This window comes from Eriocheir sinensis, chromosome 8 (assembly GCF_024679095.1).
Source record: "Eriocheir sinensis breed Jianghai 21 chromosome 8, ASM2467909v1, whole genome shotgun sequence".
In the NCBI taxonomy this organism is placed as follows: Eukaryota; Metazoa; Arthropoda; class Malacostraca; order Decapoda; family Varunidae; genus Eriocheir; species Eriocheir sinensis.
The window spans coordinates 22621117-22646534 of record NC_066516.1 but is presented as its reverse complement, the minus strand read 5'-3'; the positions used below and the strand labels follow the sequence as shown (position 1 = coordinate 22646534).

Sequence of the window (25418 nt, the reverse complement as noted above, 5' to 3'; positions counted from 1 at the left end):
TTCTGAACTGTTACTAGATAATTTCTTGGGTTACTTGACGGCCTCTACACATCCTTGGCCACGCATCGCCGCGGCCTCTGTCGGGAAGCACTTTTTTTTCCCTCAAGAGGTTGGGAGACTTTGCGAGACCTAAGAAGCGATACAAAGCGTTACAAGTCAAAAGAAGAGGATGATGAAGGATATTTTTTTTGAGGAGCGGGACTTCAATAGTTTGCGTAGGTAACTATCATTGATTTTATGAGCAGTTATCACCTTTTCTTCGCTACATTTCACGGCGCCATGACTACAGACCCTAATAAATAAATCGCTGCATCTCTGTCTACCGTCTGCGACCCACATGAGAGGCGATATGAAGCGCCGAACCTTTAAAAGTAGACCCGATCGTGCCCTCAAGACTGCAGGTTAAATAGGCAGAATTAAGGGGCTATTACATTGTGCAAATTTTCCATGGATCCTCAGTCAAACCACGATTTCCGCTAGCGTGGTTCTCCTTTGTTTCTTGTTATTGCTGCTGCTGATGATGGTGAGTAATACCGTTGTCCTTCGGTGAAATCTACTGTAGCTTTGGAAGATCGTGGACACGCCAGAAAACCACGGAAATATGAGAACCACGCCAGCGGAAATCGTGGTTTGACTGAAGATCCACGGAAAATTTGCCCAGTGTAATAGCCCCTTTAGGAGGCGCTGGTGTGACGGGGCCCTCAAGAAACAACGTCAGTCACAAACCACACCCAAGCTTACAAGGTATTTAAACATTCATAACGAGACGATCAAACACACACACACACACACACACAGGGATGCCAGATAAGAGTGAAAGCGGGCCTTGCTAAACCTTTCTCCGATGATAGTGAAACCTGTGCCCGCCGGTGCCAGCTGTGCGAGAAGCGCCGAGCCGCCACCTGGGTACGCTACTGTGTGTGTGTGTGTGTGTGTGTGTGTGTGACGATCATATACTTTCCTCCTGTCATGTGTGCGTGGGTGAGCGATGGGGGGAGGGGGGGGGGCGGCTATCATTCCTCCCTCCTTCATGTTCTTGCCTAATTTCATGCACTATCCCAATTGTAGTTTTATAGGATTCAGTCAAGCTCGTAACGTGTCCCGTCTTTTGAATTTTTAGTTTTATCTTTCATTCGATCATATAGCTTGATGTGCAGTGGATACAGAGACTGATTATTCTGTAAACTGAGTGGCATGAAACCTGCTAGAATTTCTGCCAAGGGCGAGGACTTTTTTTTATTTACTGTAATTGGTTTTGGTGTGTGTGTGTGTGTGCTTTCATACAAGTAATTATAAGATTCTACTAAATCAGAACAAGACTATTATTATCCTGAACTCAAATTTCCTTTCATAGCACCGTTCCTAAAATACTGAGCCCCGGGGTAAACATCAGGCCAAGAGGAGAGGATGAGGGATGAAAATAAATAACAAAGCAGATTAAGAGGCGTGTTTGGGAGTGAATTAAATGATATTTTCTTTAATTAGGAATGTCTGGATGAGAGAGAGAGAGAGAGAGAGAGAGAGAGAGAGAGAGAGAGAGAGAGAGAGAGAGAGAGAGAGAGAGAGAGAGAGAGAGAGAGAGAGAGAGAGAGCGCAATTATCATCAAGTCTATCGCCATTTTATTTGAGCTAATAGTTCTGTATTCTTCCCTTCACTCACCTTGAAGTAATAAAACTCAGCCATTTTCCTTGGTTCAACTTTCAGGACGAACAGAGGGATGTGTTGGTATCTCCAAACTCCCTGGGAAGGATGGACGACTGGAAAGTGCCTATGTAAGTGTTTCGAGGCCTCGACTCCCGCGTGAGTGAGTCCCGACACACGCAGAGCACTGCCACACGCCACTGGCCCGGCGAGATGGAGCCCACGCACGCCGCCGACGGAGGGCTGACGAGGCCTTGGACACTAGAAATGGTAAGTTCGCCAATGAAAGTGTCTTGCTAGGGAAGCGTAGTGATATACCTGTACATGACTTAATTCTGAACTTTTCATTTAATAATCATCGTCTTTAGCCATTGTTGCTAGTCATCTGCAGGATAAAGGCCTTTCCCAATGTCATCTACTTTTCTCTATAGTGCTAGTGCACTCCATCCTGCTCCGGCAAACGCTTTGATTGTATCTCTCCACGTGGTCACCTTACTGCCCTGACCCACAATGGCTGGGGTGCCATTATGACACATTGGTTACTTGTCATGAGTAATCAGTCAAATCATAAACTTTTTCTTCTGTTGATAAATCATCATCTGCACATACAATGCCTTGGACTTTAATATTACATTTGTTATGAGCGAACTCATCTTAATGCAGCTTTTAGACATTCTTTGGCAAGGACTTTACCTGAGGGAAGAAAAGGTTAATAATATCAAAGAAGAGTCAACACAACCACCCAAAGCAGAAGTTTGTCTGTGGGTTTTCGTGCTGCATGTCTCCTTTGGATCAAGTGTTTCATATAAGGCAAATTAATCTCCAATTCTGTTGAGAGCAAGTAGTGTGGGCTCCTTACACACACAAACATTGATAGGTTAGAACAAATAAACACCAAGGCAGCTAGGTTCATTACAAACAATTACACTCGAACAGTTGACATCTCAACACAGATCAAACAACAGATAAACATGGAGCCTTTTCACATATGCAGACAAGCACACAGACTTACACTAATGTACAAGGTCACAAACACTCATGTTGACATTGATCCACATACTTACACAACGCAAAGTCAACGTACTCGTAACACACACAACCAAAAATATCAAGCATATCACACAACACATACACATACAAGCACTCGCACTTTCCATGCACCATACGTAAATGATACAGCCTCCCTCAACAGATTTTGGACTGTGGTACAATACTCATTCAGAAAACAAATACACTCACTTGTCACCACAACACACCAACATTAACAATTACACTTGATTTACTTCTCTGCACACTCAACTCTTCCTTCCTCCAACAGCTAACCCAAATGTCTGTGTTATGCACCTGTATAGGTGCCCTGCATATTACTTATCAAGATCAAGAGTACAGCACTGTATAACTATTTACCAAAAAAATATATCTGCAACAAAATTTACTTGAGTTTCATATATATTTGTGAATCTTTTGATACTCGTAAACTTGTTTGACTTATTGAACAACATTTTTGTTCTTGGTGCATGAGTCCCACCAATGATATTACATTCCCTCTTTGCATTGCAGGATGGGATGTGACGTCCACAAATGTTGTCTTGGACAGCTCCGCACCAACCACACCACAGATACAGTTGCTGTCTCTGCCTGTGCCCAGTTGATATAACTTCCATTGCTGTTTACCCCTGCCAAGCGCCTCCTCCTATTGAACAGAATGTTTGATGATCCTTAGAGCCTCATTGTTACAGACAATGATGGAACCTCCATCAATAGCAGTTTCTTGGTCTGGGCCATGAGTTCAGGGATTGTATCTACACATTCGACCCATAGAACTAATGTTTAGGTTTTATTAAGACAATATATTTTTCCTTAGTTTTAATGCCATAAATTTAATATCACATTCAATTCCAAATTTATTAATTATAGGTCACTATTCTTGGCTTCAGGCCAGCAGTAGAAGTCCCATTCAGCTATCTAGTATTTTACAGGAGCACTGCTGCCACCACAACAGGAGACCTGTACCAGATGGCTACGGAGCAAGTGCTTCAGGGAGAGTAGACCCACAAGGACCCTCAAAATGAAACCTGGAAGCAAATGATTAAGTTAAGTATATCATTACTGATTATTAAAACAAGACTAGAGTACAACCACATCATGAACCACACTTCCTTCATAGAAGACAAGTTGAAGATTCCAATCTTGATTAGAGGTTACTCAAGCTACTGCCATCTCCGTTTATTTCTGGCAGGCTGGATGCAAATCGGGGCCAACATAAGGCTATGTGAAGTAGGAAAGACGAGGAGAGGGATGTCAACAGTCTTGCTGAGGAAGTGAAGGGTCATCTTACTGCAAATTACCTACAGCCTGCTTACAGAGCCCTGAAGGAGATCTGCTCAGAGCCTTCTTCTCAGGTGAGCATTATCTGAATTGCAGATGGTTGCTCATGTCTGACAAAGATAGGCAGAGGGCTTGTTGGGCTACTTTGAGCAGCTGTACACAGCACTCAGGAAGTCGCTCCCAACTGTTGGGTTACAAATAGTAGATGCAAACCCACCCTCTCTTGAGGTCTGAGAGGCTCTATGAAAACAGTTGTTGTTTATAACATCATTGTGGAGATCCTCAAAGGTGGAGGTGCAGCCACATGATCCTAGTCTTGACTGCATTATGGTAATCTGGTACTATTTCTCCTGACTGGAAGAGGGGTTTGTTGTCCCTATCTAGAAAAGAAGGGGACCATCATAACTGTAACACCTGCTGCAGTATTACATGGCTGAGTGGGTTAGGCAAGATACTTGCCCATCCATTATTTATGCAAGTTTGCAGCCAGCTGCTGAGACTGGAGCAGTTCAAGTTCATGCCTGGTAAGTTGACAAGTTACTGGCCAAATCAGAGTGCTGTATGTACTGGTGGAGCACTATCATGAGTTTTGACAGGGAAAATTTGCAGCTTCCATTTATCTTAAAATGGCATTTGATTCAGTGCATCAGGAAACACTCTGGGATCTCCTGCAATTAATTATCTATTGACTGGCCTGTATTCTGGGACAGTGCTGTGAAGTGTGTCCAGCTTCTTTGCAGTGAACATTGGAGTGAGGCAGTGTTGTATCCTTGCCCCATCACTTTTTAACACTTTTAGAGACTAGATACTAGGCAAAGATGAGATCAAAGTCATTGTGGAGCCTCTTATGCCAATAACTGGGTCACTGACTGTTTTTTATGATGATGCAGTAGTATACCTTGCTGAGTCACTGGAGGTTCTGGTAATGTGTCTCAGGGCATTGTATGATGAGGCAAAGCCATTGGAAGACCTTGAGTATCCTTAGCCAAGACCAGGTACAGGTGTTTGGAGGCTACAACAGGGGGATTCATATAAAACTAACACATTTTGTTCTTTCATTTCCACAGGAATATGCCGTAAAGCCCTACGTTAGTGTTCATTCCAGCAATATCCTATGATTCTGTGTAGGCACTTACTACCAAAGGCATCAATTCACTATTTAGTCTCCATGTCTCACAGTCATAAGAGTAAGACAGGGAGCACAAGCACCTTGAAGATCTTTGTCCTTCTGCACATATAGCAACTATATTATTCTTACTGAGTGAGTCCATAACTTTGTGGGACAAGTCAACTCACCCTAAGACTTTTTTACGTGTCCTGGTGTTGTTCTGCACTAAGTTACAAAAGAATGTTAAATTTTCTAAAATATTTATGCCCTCACCACATGCAAGAACACATTACTATTTCATTCAGAATTTGAGTCTCCAAACACCTGTACCTTCTTAGTTTTGGCCTAGGAGGCATAGAGTCCCAAGGGCTTAGCCTCCTCGTGCAGTGCCTTGAGAACCATCACCAGAAAAGAACCTCCAGTGACTCTGCAAGGATTACTGCATCATTGGCAAAAATAAGGTCAGTGGCCCTGTTATTACCAACAAAAGACTTTGGTCCACAACTCTGCCTAACATATAAGTGTAAGAAAATGATGGGGCAAGGACACGGGAGTGTGCACTCCCATGTCCAAAGGAAAGAAGCTGGACACATCCCTCTCTTCCCTCTCTAACACTTCAGCACTCAGTCCCAGAGTACAGGCCAGTCAATCAGTAGACCAATAATTCTAGCACGGATCCCCATGAGTTGCTGGAGTTGCAATGCACTGAATCAAACGCCTTATTGAGAAGGACATGGGCTGCAAGCATTCCCTGTCAAGACTCATGTTGATAAGTTGGCACTCCACCAGTACACAAAAGTGGCTTAAATTATGACTGTTTGGATCTTAGAAGCTTCATTGGTTGACTGCTAATCTGCATGAATAGATAGGCAAGGACTTTGCTTGGGACACTTGAGTAGTGCAATATAATGCTAGGTGTTGCAGTCCTGACTGTCCCCTTTTCCTTTCCAGATAGGGACAGCCAGACCTCTCTTGCATTCAGGAGAAATGCTGACAGATTGCCACACAACAGTCAAAGCCACATTCAACCCACAAGTTATGACTTCACCTCCAGCTTTAAGTAGCTCCACACTGCTACTACAAACACCTGCTGTCTGTCCACTCCTCAATCTTGTCACAGCCTTTCTAACCTAGTAAAGAGTGGGTAGGATTTCAGCAATGGGTGGATCAGCATTCACTATTTGTAACCCAGTAGTTAGAAGCTGCCCATTCAGAGGGTCTGCAGCCCAAAGAATCCTCTGCCTCATTCATGTCTGGTACGAGGCAGCCATCTGTTTTATGGACAGTGCTCACCTGAGAGGGAGGCTAAGACTGGAGCTTCTTTAGGGCTTGGTGAACTGGTTGGAGATCATTTGCATTAAGGCCTGAACATCTTCAGTGAGATGCAAAACACATTTTTCCTTCTATTTTCACAATAGCTGTAGTTCCACATGATAAAGTCCTATGTTAAGTTGCAATTGGCCTTTATGTACTAGGGCATTTTAATGCCTGTTATCACCAGAAATTAAAATTTCCCAACTTCAAGGGGCACAGGGGTGACTTAGCTATCTTACAATGCCATTTGGCAATATGAATTTGACATAGTAATGAAAGATAATATATAAGACATGTCCATATGCTCTGCACATACTTGGGCATAATGAAGCTATTTTTATCATAAAAACCCTCATTCTGTAAATGATTATTCTGCAAGTATGAACAGCATAGCAAAGAACCAGTGATGTTATTGTCAACTCAGACTGGAAAAACAATAACACTGTAGGTCCTTTGCCGTAGGTACTGCTCAAATTTACTTGCAGAATGATCATTGATGTAATGAGGGTTTTTGTATTATGATAATAAATAGCTTCATTATGCCCAAGTCTGTACAAATCATGTTGATGGACATGTCTTTAATATCTCTTACATAGCTATCCCCCCTCTGCCCCTTGAAGTAAAGGGAAAATTAAAATTCTGGTGGTAATAGGCACCAAAATGCCCTACTGTAAACAGATCAGTTCAATCCAACAGGACTAATATGGTCATTTAAAACTTGTGCTTGCTTTGTCTAAGGGCCTGCAAGGGAATAAGCTGTACAAATATCTTTATGCAGCCTGAATACTAATGAACAGCATTTAAAATCCTCCTTATTAAGTGAAATATGTCTTGAACTTTTGGATTTACATTGGATGACAATGACATGTTTTTAATTTAACCTTTAAAGTTGAAGTTGTCATGTACAGTTAAACAATGCAAGATTAACAATTTAAAGAAGAAACAATCTTACCCAAAATCATCTGTGGCAGGTGTTGCTTCTATATTGAATTCAGCAACAGGCACTCCTCTTGCAGCTACCTGTGGGGCAAACATGGCAGCAGGATACACGACGGACGAGGTGCCCACCACCAGACACAGGTCACACTGGTCAAGTTCATTGCCTGTTGAAGGAGACTGTATTGTACAAATATTGTACACACCAACTAGCTAAATAAAGGTGTAAAAATTCCAGTTACAGAGAATAGATTGATTCCTTCACACTTAGTAACCAATGATAAAATTAAAAGATTGTCTATATTTAATGGGTTATTTTCAAATTCTCTGGAATCTGCAATGAATCATTAATGATGCTACCAGACTTGTAAATGGCAGTCATACAAGCATTTACCTTCCCAGATAAAAAATAAAAATAAACTAATTTCCATTAACCCTCTTGCACTTTTTACACTAATGGTGTGTATATATGTTTAGGGCCCAAGTGCAGTCACGCCAATGGTGTGAACGGGAACAAAAATGTTAATTTTAAATACTTAAATTCATGCCAATGAAATCATTTTCTGGTTGAGCATAAGTAATTTCTTATTATGTTATGCAAAATTACAACTACTAATGAAGCCACTGGATGAGTGCAGTCTTTGGGGATGAAAACTGAGCATGGAAAAACTGCCTGGAGCCAACCAGAGCAGGGATTCTACAAAGAGGCACAGAAAAGAAAACTTATGGTGTGTGAGAGGGTTAAAATGCAAAAAAAAAGTCAATATGGATTCCCTTTGTTGTCATCACTCAGACTCTACCTTTGAATACACACCGTGGCGTGTGTGAACTTTGCCACGTAATTTGTTCATTCCATCAATTAGGACAGCAAAGCATGAAAAACGAATAGGCCAAATAACTACCGTCAAGCAGCACATCGGCATCACTTTAAACTTGTGGGAAAATACTTTCTTTCTTTGCCCCTATAAAACAGAAAGTTCTAGATCAACCACATTTGTCAAAGAGTGTATGAGGGGAGGACTGAGGGAGTATGGATCAGAGGTAGACCACCAGTGAAATGGATCAGTTGAGTGGAAGATTATTAGAAAGTTAACAGGTAAGGGATTAAATATGCTGCAAGGGAGTGCCAGAACAGGGAAAATCGCAGACATTTTACCAAGGCAATCCCTTAGGGAGAAATTCCATCCAATATAAATAAATAGATCACACGGAAATATTAAGAAAATAGCAATATATATTAAGTAAACTTATAGGAAAAGATAGTGATTTCACTTGATGGCACAGAAGCACATCATAGAGGTAAGCAACAAGATGAAAATATTCCCTACCAGCCCTCTCCAGCACATCAGGATCAAGACCTTCTCCAAACCACACCACGTTGGGCCGCAGCAGTCCTGAACACTTTTTGCACCGAGGAAGCTCAGACACGGGAATCCTGGCATCTTCTGCCTTGGGGTCTGGGGCACTGCAAGAAACAAAATGGTGTAAATGCCCCTAATGTACTACTCTGACTTTACTTTTCTTAACCAGTACAGGAGAACAACAATGTAAAATATAGCACGATTGACTTGCATAAAAAAAAAGGAATCATACTGAATCATCAAGTGTTCACAGCAAATAAATTAAAACAACCAAAAGAATTAAGGGAATACTTAAGAGAACAAATTATAAAAAATTATTGCTCAATCTCAAAATGATGTACACCACCGAGTGCTGGGGTTTGAACCCGGGTTGTCTGGGTAGAAGGCAACATGTGCCACTGTGGGTTGATTAAAAGAGTTCCTACTATCATGTGTATGAGCAGGGTCACCTCTTCTTCATGCCCACAGTGGGGGCTGAGGTGTCAGAAATAATGCCACAGAAGTGGTCTCTGGCACAGTGACCTTATCACTCATTGATAGCTCATTTGGTTTGCTGCCCTGACTTCCACCTAGAGGGCCTGGGTTCAATCCCAGGCACTCAGTGGTGTACACTGAAATTTTTCAACACAGTTTTGTAGTTTCTCTTCTTATCCTCTTTGTTTAATATCCTTACTTCCCTTACGGGGCTGGACAGTGTTTCTCTACTGTTATTGTTGCTATATTTTCTTCCAAGATACAAAAATAATCAGTGTGGTCCTACAGCAATAGTTATCAGTATCACTTATGGACTTGATAAACTTAAACTCTTAAGAAAGAGGTAACATATCTTGAACAAAATTCAATTTATGCATTCTTTCCACAATCATTATAATACCATGTTATGAATGGACAAAAACATGATAAACTAATTCTGTACACAAAATAATATCAAGACTGGCAGCCGAGTAACACTTAAAAGATAAAGAGTAAAATATGCAGCTGTGGTGTAGTCACCTTAAAAAAAAAAAAAAAAAAAAAAAAAAAAAAAAAAATAAAAAAGTTGGAAAGAGTACAATGACTAGCAACAAAACTTATACCAAGCTTGAGGGAATCACAATACGAGACTGTAACAACTGAAGCTGCCTATATTGCAAATTGACAAAGGGCCTGGAGCATGCAGACAGGGAAGCATTGGTGGTAAGGGATACTGGAAGGACAAGGGAACATGAACAAATTGAGGAAAGCAAAATGCAGAAAGGATGTATAGAAGTTTGGCTTCCCAAATGGATTCATTGATAATTCTTGGAATAGTTTGGATGCAGAAATAATCAGAGCTTGGAACATTCATGAAATGAAAGCAAAATTGGACACAACAACATGGGTTTAGCTCAAAATGGGCCAAGAAGCTTTATGATTTAGTACTTTTCAAAATCTATCTCAAACTTACCAAGAGGGTTAATTTTACTTTTTGTCTAATATATGGATCTAACCAGGACCTTAATGAATGTAGTTCTGTTACCTCAGCAGAAAAAAGGCAGCAAATATTTTTATCAATCAGGTAAAATTCAGATTTGAAATTAAACTAAATTCTAATAAGACTCTAAATATATGCATAACTCCTACATGGAAACAAAAAGACAGAGACCATACCCTTTTCCAGCAAGTGCTGGGCAGATAGGACTGTCGGTATTTTGTAATATTTCTTCACACTTTGTGCACTCTGTCCGAAACAGAGACCCATGCAGCTCAATGACTGCTTTTGATCCTGCTTTCTTGTGTAACTCATCAATGTTCTGTGTGATCACTACAAGACGCCGTCCCTCTGCTGTCAATCGCTCCTCTGCCTCAGCAATAACCAGGTGAGCCTAATAATACATATAGATATGAATCATATAAAATAATATTGAAAGTAAAAAATCATACATAAAGAAAACAAGATATTAATAAATGGATAACAATAGCTTTCCTATAAACAATCTGTGAAGTTTACAGCAAGTCAGCATTTACAGTAATATATATATTTTGTTACTTTGTCAGAGGCAAGTTGTAAATAACATTAAACTATAGTCTGTTCAAACCAAGTGCTCCTCTGGTGCCTAGGCAGCATTTGTAACTGCACCTGATTGGGTGGCCTCCTCTCTCGGCTCACAACCTGATTGGCTGGCTTCCTCTCCCAGCCCTCGTGGAGGCGATAGTCACTCTCACATGCTCTTGGTGATGAATATTTTTATGCTATTTACCCTAGCTCACACATTATACAAGATAGACAATTATACTTGACACCACAGAAGTGATTGTCGACATTAATTATGCAACAAAATAATGATGTGTATAAGTGAAAGAACGGGTCTGAAATGTTTATACCACTTTTACATATAATTGATATTTGCAGCAAATATTAAGGCACTGCTGATATAAACTATTTCATTTTATAAAGAAGTCATGGATGTGGTGGTACAGAACATAGGTAAACCACGATGTAAGCGAAACATGGAAAGATTTCTCTGGACATATAGTGTCCTCCTTCAGAGTGATGTGCACCCTGGCAGTGTTGGTGCTGGGTGAGGTATGCCTTTCAAATAGCTAAATACTATATATATTTTATATGACACTCAATGACTCATACCAAACCAAAGCTTGTTTGCTAACCTTGGTTCTCTAATTTTTCATTGCTCACGTTTTTTTTTTTAATTTCCAGTCATTCTTTTACTTAACAATAACCTGCTGAAACTATAATGGTCAGGCAAGCAAACATTCCTGCGTGCACAACACTGCTCTGAAGGAAGACTCGACAAGTCCAAAGAAATTTTTCCGTTTTGCTTACATCGTGTTTTACCTATGTTCTGGTCAGTGGTGAGCACCGCGAACCGAAATGTTAGCTTCGCTAACTGGTAATCCACTAAATAAAAAGTTAGCTTCGCTAACTGGTAATCCACTAAATAAAAAGTTAGCTTCGCTTACGCTAAACCGTTAAACTGATAAAGAAATTAGTGGAAGCTAACGCTAACTGCTAAACGCCAACCGCTAACTTTTTTATATAGATTTGACTTCGGTTCAGTATTTTGGCTCCAAAACCCTTAAAAACAGACCTAGTGACCTGGAATTTCAATATGTTGTAGCTTAGACAATAAGTTTCCCTAATTATTGTCCAATTACCATACATTATTACAAGGATGGTAATAATTAACTACACTGACATCAGATTAGGTTGGGTAAGAAATTTACTTACAGGATTAGGGAACTTGGTGGACATAACCTCTCTGCGGTAATGGTAGAATTCCCACACCAGAGAAGGGTTGCGTGCAAAAGCAGAAGGGCTTGCCAAGTCTTGTGCTTTCCAGGTCCGCCACAAGCCACCGGCCCCACGAAAAGTAGGAACACCAGATTCCGCTGATACTCCAGCTCCTGCAAGCAGACAGGACAGTGTTGCCTTAATACAGAAAACTACAATATGACATTCAATTAGACAATAATTTGCTTCAGCATAACTAAACCCAACTCAAAATGTTCAGCTGTTAAAAATTGGGTAAATATCTATAGCCTCATGAAACTCACAATGGCAAACAAAAAGTCTTTATTTCTGGTAAGGTTGGAAGTGCTCTCAATCAGTCTGCTAACTATTCCTAATAAAGCACTAGTTTCTTGGATGTCCTTCCCCCCTTCCCCAAAACAACAAAATGGTATGTCCCAAAAAGACATTCAATTAAACAGAAATTCAATTTTCTTCAGCAAAACTGAAGCCAACTCAAAACAGTTTTCTGACATGTCAAAATTTTTATTTTTCTCTAAAACTATTTCCGGCAGAATTGGCTTAATGGGATGACCCCCTGTTAGGAGCTGATGTTAGGTCTGGTTAGATTAAAACCCCTTAAAAGGGGGTGTAAGGTTTAGTTAGATGTTAAGTTTAACTATTTTCAATAAATAATTGATATTCTTCATAACATGCCATTTTCAATATGGTGGTTGTGGCGGCTCAACTCAAGGAGCTGCCAAGTTCATGGTCTTGTGAGTGCTTAGGTCAGTGGTTCCCAAACCCATGGTTGCAACCCAAATGAGGGTTGCTGGTGTTCCTGAGGGTCACTGGAGTCTTGGAAAAAAAGCCATATTTATATCATACTATAAAGGCTGATTTTTTAAAATCACAGCTAGGTCAAATTTTGATTTTTCAGTAATGTAGTTGAATTACTTCAGTAGAACAGCACGAAGATTCTCCTAAACACATAGCAAAGGTAACATTATAATAAGGCCTCCATACACATAAAATAAGGCACATCATACGAATAGATTCACATATAATGATTGTCCACTGAGCAGACAGCGAGGAGACAGAGGATAAAATGATAAATATCTTAAAGTATAACAAAAATAATTGGAAATAAATAGTACGTCTTCATGCACTTAGGGTTGTCAGGCCAAGTCAAGACTGTACGGGTAACTCTCGATTTACGAGAGTTTGGTTTACGCATTTTTTAAATAACGCGGGGTCCAAAATCCAAATATCGCGTATAAGAGAAAAAAACATGTAAATTAAACATATATTTTATGGAGTGGCCACCAGATGTCTCACACAGCGCCGCTGCCACACAGCTGAGCTCAGTTCTTCCCGCGTGCCACTTAAACAACAATACAGTACCCACGCTGCCACGCTACTCAACAATAGGGGTCGGCAGGTACCGGTACCAGTACCGTTACTAACGGTACCAGCTATACGGTATGGTACTGGTACCAATACTAGCCAGTCGCTCATGGTGTCCCTCATTTCTTCCTCACATGAGTGAGGCCGAGACTGAGTGCCTGAGTGAATATCTCAGTGATATGGGTATTCTCTCTCTCTCTCTCTCCACTGAATGAAGTGAATATTTATTTTTCGATAGAAACCTACCTCTTGTTTGATTTACATTCTTTTTGATTTATGCGACCTTTTCAAGGACACAATACTCGCGTAAATCAAGAGTTACCTGTACTTAGGGTTGCAACCAGAAAAAAGTTTTAGGAACCACTGGTTTAGTTGCTAGTTTTTCCTTGTTTTTGCATATTGTGAGGATGAATCTTTTATTTCTGGTGAGTTTTGATGTGCTAACTATCAATTTGCATTATATTTTCATAAAAATCACTTTTTTTGTGTGTGAAATTCAAAAAGTACTCCTGCTGACCACCAGCAACTAAAACCAATGTCGTAGTGCACAGAGTACCACATATTTACAGTGAACAACTAAATCTAACCAAACCAAATCTAATATGACCTAACCTAGTGTGACCTAACCTGTAAATCTAACCTAACCTAACCTGTGCTGCCAATGAAATGCCAGAATTTTCTCTTTTCTCCACTCCCACACGACCACTGCGTGTAACGAAACACCTGAGAAATTAATCCAGACAAGGAAAGGTTTGCCGGCACTGGGGATCGAACCCGCGACCAGCGTAACGGGAGAGCCACTCCTTTACCAGTCGGCCAAAGAGGTACCCCCCTAGGTAAATTAATCCAGACAAGGAAAGGTTTGCCAGTGCCGGGGATCGAACCTGCGACCAGTGTAACAGGAGAGCCACTCCTTTACCAGTCGGCCAAAGAGGTACCCCCTGGCTAAGTGGGTTAAGGGAGGCTTGCCTATCAGGCAAGTCAGCATTACACCAAAATATGATAAATGGAAATAAATCCCTTCAGATATTCACCCAGGCCATATTTAAAAAAAAATAATCTCATGAACAAGTCATCTGCGATGGCAAAGCAATACGCCCATGTGTTGCATGTCCACAAAGTACTCCATGTTGCACGTCCACAAAGTACTTCATATAGCACAGAGGTGTCTGCAGAGATAAGTGTAGATTTGGATTTTTTTTTTTGAGGGGTAGGAGTCAAAGTCATGATAATAATGATCTCCGTGGGAAACAGTTAGCAATTTCTTGAAAACATTAGTAAAACTTACCAGAGATAAAGTTTCACATGCCATTGAGACAAGAGGTTATATATATTTATCTTCAGAATCGTGTTTATCAGTCAAAAATTAATCCCTCAAGAACTTGACACAGCCCAAAACAGACAGACATACATACATACATACACGCCTCACACCCCTGCCCGCACACGCCTTCCCCGCCGCCTCCTGCGACTGTCCAGCTCCTTCACTGCCCCAACGAGCCGCGTCCACCCACCTGTCAGCACCACCACGTGCCTGGACTTCTTGAACACCTCCCTGAACCTGGCCATGTCCGAGCTGGGGCGGCTGGTCCCATTCATGGTGTCGAGGGCCGCCCGGTGCAGCACGGCGCGGGGCAGGCGGCGGCACACCCACAACATACTCTTGCTCTTGCTCTTGCTGTACAGGTCCTGATCTTGATGTCACAGATGACTTGAGATTTCTCTATGTCAGGCCTTTATAACGGCAGCTCCCGTGAAAAGAAAACAAACATGCAGAACAGACAGTACCCTACGTAAATGGGACAAAATACTATTCCCTACATCTTGTTGATCATCCTGACCTTGTCTGAGTCTAGTCTGGGCACGGGGCAGTAGGGACACCATAGTCGAGTCGTCGTCCTCGTCGCACTCGAGAACGGATCAAAGGTGGAGCATAAAGAGGAAGTGGGTTGTAGACTATGTTAGGGAAGGTACAGTAAATGAAAGGAAAACATTGAGTATACATTACATTTGTGTACGAAGAGTTGTCAGTTATTTCGATGTGCGACTTGTTTATCGGGTAGCCCACTTATCTGTAGGTAGGTAGGTATGTCCAGCGGCGTCTTGATTTTGATTTAGATTATGATTTTACAGGTGGCCTATTGAGCCAGACCTTACATCAGCTTCATACGCCCTCTGTGGCTACCTCTCAAACCAACACCAAATGCCGGACCAAGCGTCTGGTGCATGGTTATACCCAATACTGGTAGCACTGGCCTCCCCACGTAGATGCAATTAACTACCTACGCTTTTCTTTTTTTATATATATAGGAGAGGGTGTTACAGTTGGCGCTATGGCAAAGGAATGCACGCTGCACCACTCATAACGCCTCCCGTGACAGGTCAATCAGTTTTGCGCACTACGGTTGATAGGAAGCACAACTCAAGGCATTCACGGATGAAACTTTTGCCACCAATAACTTATTACACCAGTTCTCGTTAGCAAGTGAGACAGCCAGGCATCGAGGACTGCATTTCATTTGGTCGCATTGGCACGTTATATGGGAAAAAAAAATTCATTTGGGCGCCAAGTTAAGTAAAAATAAAGTAGCTAGTAATAAAATATCTTTACTAGTTTCTCTGTTAACATATTCAGTATGGGTTGGAGTCAGCAGCCAACTGCTCGACTATACTGTGTTCTGCTTCTATTTTTTTTTCGTACTCATGGAACTGTTCAAGTAAAGAGTTCATCTTTGTTTTTCTTTTCGTCTTTTATAGGTGCAGGAGCGTTTGATTCCTCTCATTTTGATATATGTAACGGTTTGTAATTTCTGCAGAACATCGATAAAGGTAAATAGTGAGGGCTGAGAGTAGAGCTGCTGGTTGATACGAGTGAAAAGCCTCCGGTCCATTGTTCGTTCTCTTGCTGCTGGCTGGCTGGCTGCACAACGGCCCGCTTGACTGGTGGAAATTTGGACTCTTTGGACACAATTGTCAACTATGTAGTCTGCAAACACAGTGCACCGTCTGTCTTTTGGATTATCTAACATCACATCTTCAATGAAACAGTCTGATGCTTCCCCAGGAGGCAAGAACGCACATTCAGAATGATTTATGATGTTGCTGTGTTGGTGTCCCGCTAAGGAACAAGCAGCTAAGCTCATCCACTCAGTCGGAAAAGTGAGACTCGGTGACGTCAGTCAAACTGCGAAGCTATGACAAACCAGTTGACTAAAGTCGAACAATTTGTAATTACGGATATCACTTTCGTGGGCATAAAATTGCCTTGATATGCTGGCGCTCAAAGTGAAATACTGGCGCCCATTTGAAATAATCTCAAATTGACTTTTTCGTCAAAATGAAATGCAGCCCAGTATCGAGATCCTGGCTGGCGGCGAGTGTACTGCTGGCATGTTTTTCTGATTGTTTTATCATATCTCCAATTCATTGCTATATAATCTATGAGTAATTTATTGTGACTTTTTATGGCCGTAATGGCCTCCCTCTCATCACTAGTCATACCTATACCCATGTTGCCTGTCGCGCCCTATTTCTCTCTGCAGGATGAAAGGTTTTAAGACACGACAATGCATAATAGTTTATTCTTTCTAACAAAGTGGTAACTTTAATAACAATATGAAACACAGATGGACTTTACCTTGGCAAGGCCGTCGTTCTTCATATACAACCCGTCCCCGAGCCCCGACTCCCGCCCGCCCGGGGCTGGGCAGGAGCCCTCCGTCTCCTGGTTAGTGTTACGGTGAACTAAGATTTTCTTACTATGTACACGGGAGAAAAGGACATTTTATGCTAAACAAGGGACAAAATATTAACAATTTCTGATCAAATTGTCGTACTAATGCCGAGGATAAACAGCAAATTGAACTCAGGGCCATTTTGAAAAAATATAAATATTTACTGAATAATCTTTTGGTGCTCAGGTCACAGTTTACCAGAGGCAAAGAGCTAACAGAACGTGGGTTTCTTTGAGCCCCCTTCTTAATAAGAATAAATTTGCTCAAGCTTGCATATTTCACGTTTTTTAACAAACTTCAACCTCCCGCCACTATTACAGTACATCTTTCAAGGCGCTCGAAACGGCTCCCCAAATGAGCTGTTTATATTGACAAGGTATACTGTTCTCCTCATCGAGGCGGCTCCAAAACTTAAAGGCTGCTGGTACTCACATGTCTTTGTTCCTTCGGGACCTGAGTTACCGGCAGAACAATGACGCGAGTAAATGATTGCTCCCGCCCCGCTCTTCTCATAACACCTCGCAACACATGTCAGATGCCTTGGAACTCTCTTCACCACTGTATACAGGCACGGGTGAAGGAAGGTTGTGCCCCACAGCAACACAGTGATTAACAGCACTCGAATTTTCTGACGTGCACTTGCGATTAGATGTCCAAATATGTAAAGTAATAAAAATCTACGCATGCCCTTGGTTTTCTGTATAGCTTCTCCCGTACACCTTTTCGCCCGCTCATTGCCGCTCAAGGAAACAGTACACGATGCCATAAATGCATCTCAGCATTTCGTCTTTTGCGCCTTTTATCATTCAACAAAAGGAACAGGTATAAAATCCTTCAAGCCGTGTCTCCGGCTCAATTACAACATCTATATTGATTGTCTGTTCCGAAAACAAAATGCTAATAGTCGTTCGTGAATCTCACGAATGCGTGTACACAACTGGAACCTCCTGCACCTCCTTTCTCCCAGGGCTCCCTCTGCAGGCCGCCACGCGGTGCACGCTGCTGCTGTTGCATGATTCTCCTCAAGCAGCTAAACAAGTCTGGCACGAGGCACCTGCGCGTCACCCACTCCAGCAGCAGCTCCGTGGAGAGAGCACTGGGCCCCGGCCCACCCCCTTACCCGTTTTAAGTCTTGCTCCGCCGAAAGGAATAACTATACTTCTCTCAGTAGAGAACCACACAAAAAAGTTTTGAAATTGTAAGCAAAGTGTGGCAGGAAAGCCGACGTAGAGAAAAAAATACATTCATGTCAAGGTAAAAACTCAAGAAAAACATTTAAACAGAAAACAAACGAGTGGAGTCACTCACGCAGAGCCGTAGAGAGCTTGGCCACGGGCTCCCGAGACGCCATCCTGCATCTATATCTATATATCGCTCATGATCATTGTCTCAACCTGCAGCGCTTCCTGAACACAAGCTTACGCTAATAAATAAAAATGGTTGTGATTGAAAATCCAGCAGCTTGTGTTGAGGCACGAGCGCTGGATAGAACTCAAGCCGTGAGCACGCAGGCCGTGAGCACGAATAGTATAACTAAGATGGCGAGTGGCCTGACTCATGCAATCTATGACTGCTCTTCCAGTGAAGTCCATCACCAGAAGATTAGGAGAAATACTTTCATGAATCAGACCTTGAATGTCGTACAGAGACAAATCATGACTAAACTTTTGCCTAATTCAATCATAATATGATGGCAGCGAAGCAGTATATTTCTTAATTTACACGTCTGAAAAAACGTAATCTTGAAAAATATTTACAAATTCACAACTAAAACGCTCACTGTTTATGAGACTCAGGCAGTGGTGGACGCGTCGGCCGCTCGTCCCACCCATAACAATAATCATAACAGGCAACCCAATCCGGCGCCATCAGCAAGTCTACCGCAAAACAACTATTTATAACAAATTGCCAGTTACTCATGGTAGTCTCCATTGCATCTCTAAGCACCCGGCGGTCGGCAAAACTCCTACGAACCTAACGCCGACGCCGTAAATTGAACACCAGGGAACAAAAATCCCAAAGGTACGATGAAAATAATTCAAACTTGGGATTCCTGCCAAGACAAAGGTACATTCAATGGATGTACACAACGAAAACTATTGAGGTATACGTGAGGTTAACTTCTAGGAATGAGTGAACAATCTCTCTCTCTCTCTCTCTCTCTCTCTCTCTCTCTCTCTCTCTCTCTCTCTCTCTCTCTCTCTCTCTCTCTCATCGTGGGGTAAAGCTGGAAGGATACTGTCTGGAATACTGTCATGGAGCTGCGCGCCATGAATCACTGGCACTCCTGGCTTTTCATCACGGCAGGTCTGTCGGTGAGGGGCTCCTGGGCTGGGGGAGGAAGTCCGGTGCTGGGGCGGCCGGCTCGGGGTGGCGGGGGGCAGCAGACCCACGGTGTGTGATACATAGTAGCACTCCTCTGGGTGGTTTTGTACACAGTGATAAATTAGTAATGGTATGTGGGTGATTCATGGTTGTAAGCTCATGGTAGCAAACTCATGGTGGGTCAGTATTACTAGTAATATCAACATCATGGGAGGTGATCCATATTAACACGCATGGCAGTTGAGTCATGACAGCAAACTCGTGGCTGCAGTAATGGGTGAGAACATGGGAACTTTCTAAAACCAGATAATTCACAAATGGGCAGTATGGTAACCATGAAACAACGCATGGCAGCGGATTTGCTGGCCACATCCACGAAGAGCTGCAGCACAGGTCTGCTGGCAGCCACCCGCGGCAGCCAGCACAGACTGATGATGGTTTAGGGCACGGCGGTGTTGGCGGAAGGCGCAGCGCGGCGGTGTGCAGGTCTCGCCTCTGTGCTGCCCGGCACGATGCGTCCTGGCTCACGGCTGGATTTGCCCTATAGTTACTCAACTCAATGAGATATTACTTTAACAATGACGATGATGAAGATGAAATATCTTCAGGGTCTGTGCGACTGATTACTGCGTCGTGTGCTTTACTGATATTTTTGTTTCTCTCCCGCCAAGCCTTGTGGTGCTTCTTTTCCGTTACTGTTGCAGCAAGTTGTTGCACTTTATGTATTTTCATCATTCAAAGTCCACGCAGCCTACCGCACTCTCTTTAACACCAAGCTGCAGTATAATGGGGGGGCCGGAGTGTTCCCGAGCAACTGTTACTGGCAGTATACCCAACGATGTCATTTGTGTAACCCGTCATGCCGCATGAATACAAACACACAAGTAACTGCTTCTCACTCAAAACGCTCAACTTTACAAAATGTCAACAGTTACTGTATGATTCAAAGTGTATGATCTTATTTCAGCTTCCTCTCGCTTTGTGAGAGTGGTGGTTCTTGCAGCTGTGGGCAGGACCGAGTCCTTATCCGGCCGTTGTGTGGAGGGTCGAGGCGTTCTGCTCATTTGCCCCGCCTGAACCTCAGCAGTGAATGTCTTCGAGAGCAGCCGCTGTCTGCACGGCTACACGGGAGTCGTTAGTCGCCACAGTCGGACTTTTGTGGGGGAAATGGTCAGGCTGGTCTCCTGACGGGGCAGAAAATGCACTTGTTTGTCACGGCCGCTGCAACTCAGTGGGTGGCGAGCACGTCGGGCGTGGTTTTTGGGGACTTCGTGGGCTCGTAGTGGCTTCGCTCCCTCATTTCGATCACCGCCTCAGCCCGGTACCGCTGGCCGTAAGGGTCGTCTGACTGATCCTCCACCTCGTAGGGGTCGTTGCGGCGGGGCGCCGGTGCCCTCCCGTACGTGCCGTAGTGGTCTGAGGGAGCCACCGGCGACCTCCCGTAGTGGGTGCCAGGGGGAGGGGGTGGCGTAGGAACGGAAGGGGGTGGGCCAGAACTGAGAGGAGGCAGCCCCGGGGGGCGTCTGTTAGGGGGGGGAGGGGGCGGGGGCGTCATCGGCAGTTGCGTCTGGCCGGAGTCCCTCTGCGTCAGGAGTGAGTCTCTCGTCTGGCACTCGCAGTCACGCATCTCTACACACGATTCCTCAAGGTCGTCCAGCTCCTCCTCGTCCTCGTCGTCCTCGCCCTCGGTCTCGCTCTCAGACTCAGGCCTAATGTGGGGGTGGCCGTTGCTCTTGGCGTCGGCGATGTACCACGGCCCCGCCTCGTTCATGGCCGGCCGGTGCGACGTCTGCGGCGAGGACGTGGCCGACACACTCTGGCTCCGCTGGCTGCGCTCCTCCAGCTGCTCCCGAGACCGCCTGATGTTTTCCTGGTGAAGAGGAATGCTGGTGGTGGTGGTGATGGTTGGAGGGTTAGGAGTTGTGGTGGTGGTGGTGGTGGGGAGGCTGGTAGTAGTGGTAGTGGTGGTGGTGGTGGTAGTGGTGGTGGTGGTGGTGGTATTTATTGTGATGTGTGTGTGTGTGTGTGTGTGTGTGTGTGTGTGTGTGTGTGTGTGTGCGCGCGCTCTTACCAAATTTATGGAAAAGGAGAAATAACATTTTTAATTAATTTATAGACCCCCCCCAAAAAAAAACACCCCATAAAGTAGGAGAAAAGAGGTCGAAGTGAGTCTTGCATTAAGTTAAGTTAAATCAGCAGAGGTACTCGAGGAAGGCAAGTTAAGGGAGGATTCACTGTGCAGGGTAATGTCTACTACAGCTGATACATTTAAACCTGAATTAACCCACGTCTGTGCCTCGTGTCTCTTACTTAAAACACATCAAATATGAAAAACAACACATTTAGCTTTTATTCCTCCTGACTGTTAGATGGAGATGACAATACTAATCACACACACACACACACACACACACACACACACACACACACACACACAAAAAAACTTCTTCCCCCCCCCCCCCACACACACACGCATGCAAAGAGGACAGACAACCCGTAACATGTAGTGACGTGTAATGATGAAAAACAAGGATCACAACAACTGCTAAAACTTTCATCACGACAAGGCGAAACACGGAGGATGAACGACAACAACAACAACACACGCTGAGGAGGAGCTAATGGTAACACAAGTCCCTGGCGACCTATGGAGAGGAAGAACCTGCCGCCTCCCGGATATTGGTCCCGTCGGTACCCAGGGCGGCGGAGGAGGGTAGGAGGAGGGGAGAGGGAGAACAGGGAGGGAGGAAGGGGGAGAACGGGGAGGAGGAGGCGGGAGATGGGGAGACATGGACCAAGAAATAGTGTACAAACAAACATATATACAGTTCAAGGGGAGAAAAAGGCAGAAAGAAAAAAATGATAAATGATAGGAAATGACAAAATATGCGTGGAGGAAGAGGAGGAGGAGGAGGAGGAGGAGGAGGAGGAGGAGGAAGGAAGAGGGTGCAATGGGTTCCTTTTATTCCAGAGAAAAAAATGGAAATAAATAAAATAAACAAATAAATAAAACAAAATAAAATAAATAAATAAAAATATATTCAAAATGGATGAATATAATAAAAGTTTACTGGGGGAAAAAATTGCAGCCCTAGCGCTGAAGACATACATGATGTGAATTAAATACAAACATAAGTTGGCAAAAATTAATACTAAGAAGAATGTTAATACTAAAAATACTACTTCTACTACTACTACTACTACTACTACTACTACTAATAATAATAATAATGAAAATATAATGATTGTGGAAATATTTTTGCAAATATAAAGTGTTGTTCGTGACAGGCATTCAATGGCAGTGGCGTAGGTATGGGGGTGCACGGGGGGGCATGAGTCCCCCTATGAGAATCCGGTGCCCCCGGGTGTCCACCCACTGGCCATGCCCTAATACTCACCATTGGTCTGAACTTAGAATACGCCCCAGTAACCTTCCATTTGGCATCAGGGCTCCACTTGCCGCCTCCATTGTTATATACCTAGTTACGCCACTGTTCCCTGCTGCGTATGGGTCAGTTATTCTTTCCTGCGTCCGTGAGTCAGTCACGCCGCGCTACGTACGTGGATCTGCCTGCCGTCGCGGATGAGCTTCCTGATGCAGTTGAAGCACATGGCGAAGCACATCCCGCCGAGGAGCCCGCAGCCCAGCGTCAGGATGATGATGATGTGGTCCGAGTGGATGTTGAACTTGAGGTTGTTCAGCACCTGCCGAGAAAGAGTATCATTATTTTTTCCATCTTTTTTCATGACAGATTAATGGATAAAGATAAATTTAATGGATTGATATGCCTGCACCTTTGTAAGTTTAGTGGATTGAATTGCCTGCTAACTCCAGTTTAAAAGAAATGAGTCACGCTAAAGGTCAGCTAAATTAAGAGTACAAATGCTTTTCTCGAGTGTTTTAGAGCGTTACAGTTTTAAGAATGTGAGAAGGAAACTGGAGGAGGTCAGCTGTTTCACTCTTAAATATTGATATTGTTATCGTTGGTACTGTTATCACTGTCACCGTTGCCATATTTGATTTCAGCGTATTGAGGTTTGTTGACTCGTGGGTGTGGTATACCCGCATTTCTCTCTATTTTCCTCTCTTTGTCTTCGTCATCAGGAGCAAAAGAATGAGGGGAACTTTCAAGGCAGTTTCTACATAGCAGGCAGCACTGTTGTTACAAGTTGGTCCTTCTGTATGGAGCAGCGACTCTACTCCAAACAGATAATGACTGGCAGAGAAGCAGTTTTGGAAGTCCCTCATTATATCGCCTGTCACGCTTGTTATCACTACTACCGCCATCATAATCCTTCTAAATCTTCTAAATTCATCTTCAGCGTCGGGGTTATCATTACTATGTTTAGCACTTCATCATCATTATCATCTCAGACTATCACCAACGTCATCACCATCGTCATCATCATGCAGGAAATCTCACGTGTATCGAAGTGGCGGCGGCACGCGAACTGAGACAACCACAACAGTAAAAGGAAACATAATCAAATAAACGCAGAGCCGCAGGTGTTACGGCTTTCCACGCAGGTGTAATGAGGCCACGTACGGGTCAAAACACCCCCCCCCACGCCCCCCCCCCCACCCACACACACAGATGGCGGTACACGGCTCATAACACAACAGTGGCGACTCATCATCATCATAAGCGGCCACCGTGGAATGATTTACGGAGCCTCGTCCACATATTGAGGGCCATAATGACACGCACTCGCCGCGACGTGGAAGAGTTGACCTATTTCTGATTCTCTCCCACTCACTTTATTCGCTTTCCGGAACACTTACTTTATTTTTATCGCGCTTAATTTTTTTTTGGCCCACTACTATTATTTTTTTTTATACTTTAGTCATTTAGTTTATAAAGATCGCTTCTATTTCTATCCAGCTCACCTGATATTTTTTTTTACCCACTTCTATTTCCATTCCGTTCACCTATTTTTTTTTTATCCACTTCTATTTCCCTTCCGTTCACCTATTTTTTTTTTTACCCACTTCTATTTTCATTCCGTTCACCTATTTTTGTTTTTTGACCCACTTCTATTTCCATTTCTTGCTGTTGGTTTTCTTTTTTCGATGTTTTTTCTCTTCTACATCATCCTTTGCTGGTATTCTTCATCGGTCTGGGTGAGCCTCTTTCCTCCCAGAAGAGACCCGCCCACAATTTTGGCGATGTTGATTTTAGGGTCGAAAGGTGGATGGTGTTTGTTTGTTTTTCTTGATTGTTACCGACAGAAGGCGGAACGAATGATCGGTGGAAGGTGAAAGGGAAAGTATGAGGAATAAGATAAGATAAATAAGGCGAGGAGTAAACGATGGTGTAGCGAACGAGAGCAGGGAACTTTGGTTGTGGTGTGTCACGGCTGCTCGGTGTTGAAGGTGCCAAGCCAGCATTTCGGTATCGCCTCGATTGCAAACGACGAACAGATGAAGGCTCTCGCTGACTCGGGGGCAAGGATGACGCATCCACACACGTGCACTTTTGATGATTCGACATACTCGGGGCGCTGTAGGAGATGAGGAGGAGGGAGACAGCTAACAGTAACAGTGAAGGGAAGATGTCCCTTCTCGGCCTCGCTGTCTGCCTCTGTAGACATCCACCCAGAGGAACACAAGGAACAGAAAGACGGAGACATTTTAGTAGGCCCAGAATACGTAAGTGCAAGCGCCTGCCGTAGTATAATTCTATCTTTGCTTATTTACCTGATTATACACTATCTGTTGTTATAGATTAATAAGTGACATAAGTGAAATACAATGCTGAACGTTAGATGTTAAGTGAAGTGCTCAGCTGTTCGGTGTAGTGCTCAGAGACACGGGCGTTTTCGAGTGTCATGATTGTGATCCTGGCGGTAAATGTCATTGTTGACATGTTTGACCACATTATATTGTGCGTCTACGAAAAGGGTCATTTCATTCTCCTACCGCCCACGGAGCCCACGGAGCGGCGGTATCATTGATGTTGTTTCTATATTTTTCTTATTTTCCTTTTCTTGGTGTTTTATTTCTACGTTATTTTCTGTGCGTCCTTATTACATTATCTTTTCTCCGTTCTTTTTA

At 43.3% G+C, this 25418-nt stretch overlaps 2 protein-coding genes and 1 long non-coding RNA gene across 3 annotated transcripts in view; 1 reads left to right on the top strand and 2 right to left on the bottom strand.

Moving 5' to 3' along the window:
* Positions 1 to 3717, top strand: part of LOC126995702 (uncharacterized) — a 45212-nt gene extending 41495 nt beyond the window's left edge. The window contains exons 3-4 of the long non-coding RNA XR_007750652.1: positions 1706 to 1912; positions 3203 to 3717. This is a non-coding gene — a long non-coding RNA (uncharacterized LOC126995702). The remainder of the gene's footprint in view (positions 1 to 1705; positions 1913 to 3202) is intronic.
* Positions 2539 to 14987, bottom strand: LOC126995701 (NAD-dependent protein deacylase sirtuin-5, mitochondrial-like). Its single transcript, XM_050855512.1, has 6 exons — positions 14819 to 14987; positions 11898 to 12073; positions 10319 to 10533; positions 8657 to 8793; positions 7345 to 7495; positions 2539 to 3717 (listed from the first exon to the last, which is right to left on the bottom strand). Exons 1-6 carry the CDS (start codon positions 14961 to 14963, stop codon positions 3663 to 3665), a joined length of 879 nt encoding a protein of 292 aa, XP_050711469.1. The 5' UTR covers positions 14964 to 14987; the 3' UTR covers positions 2539 to 3662.
* A 1883-nt stretch (positions 14988 to 16870) lies between these two features.
* Positions 16871 to 25418, bottom strand: part of LOC126995354 (neuropilin and tolloid-like protein 1) — a 112128-nt gene continuing 103580 nt past the window's right edge. The window contains exons 8-9 of the mRNA XM_050854832.1: positions 22925 to 23068; positions 16871 to 21233 (exon numbers count right to left, since the gene is read on the bottom strand). Of these exons, the coding sequence (XP_050710789.1) occupies positions 20592 to 21233; positions 22925 to 23068 (786 nt within the window). The 3' untranslated portion in view covers positions 16871 to 20591. The remainder of the gene's footprint in view (positions 21234 to 22924; positions 23069 to 25418) is intronic.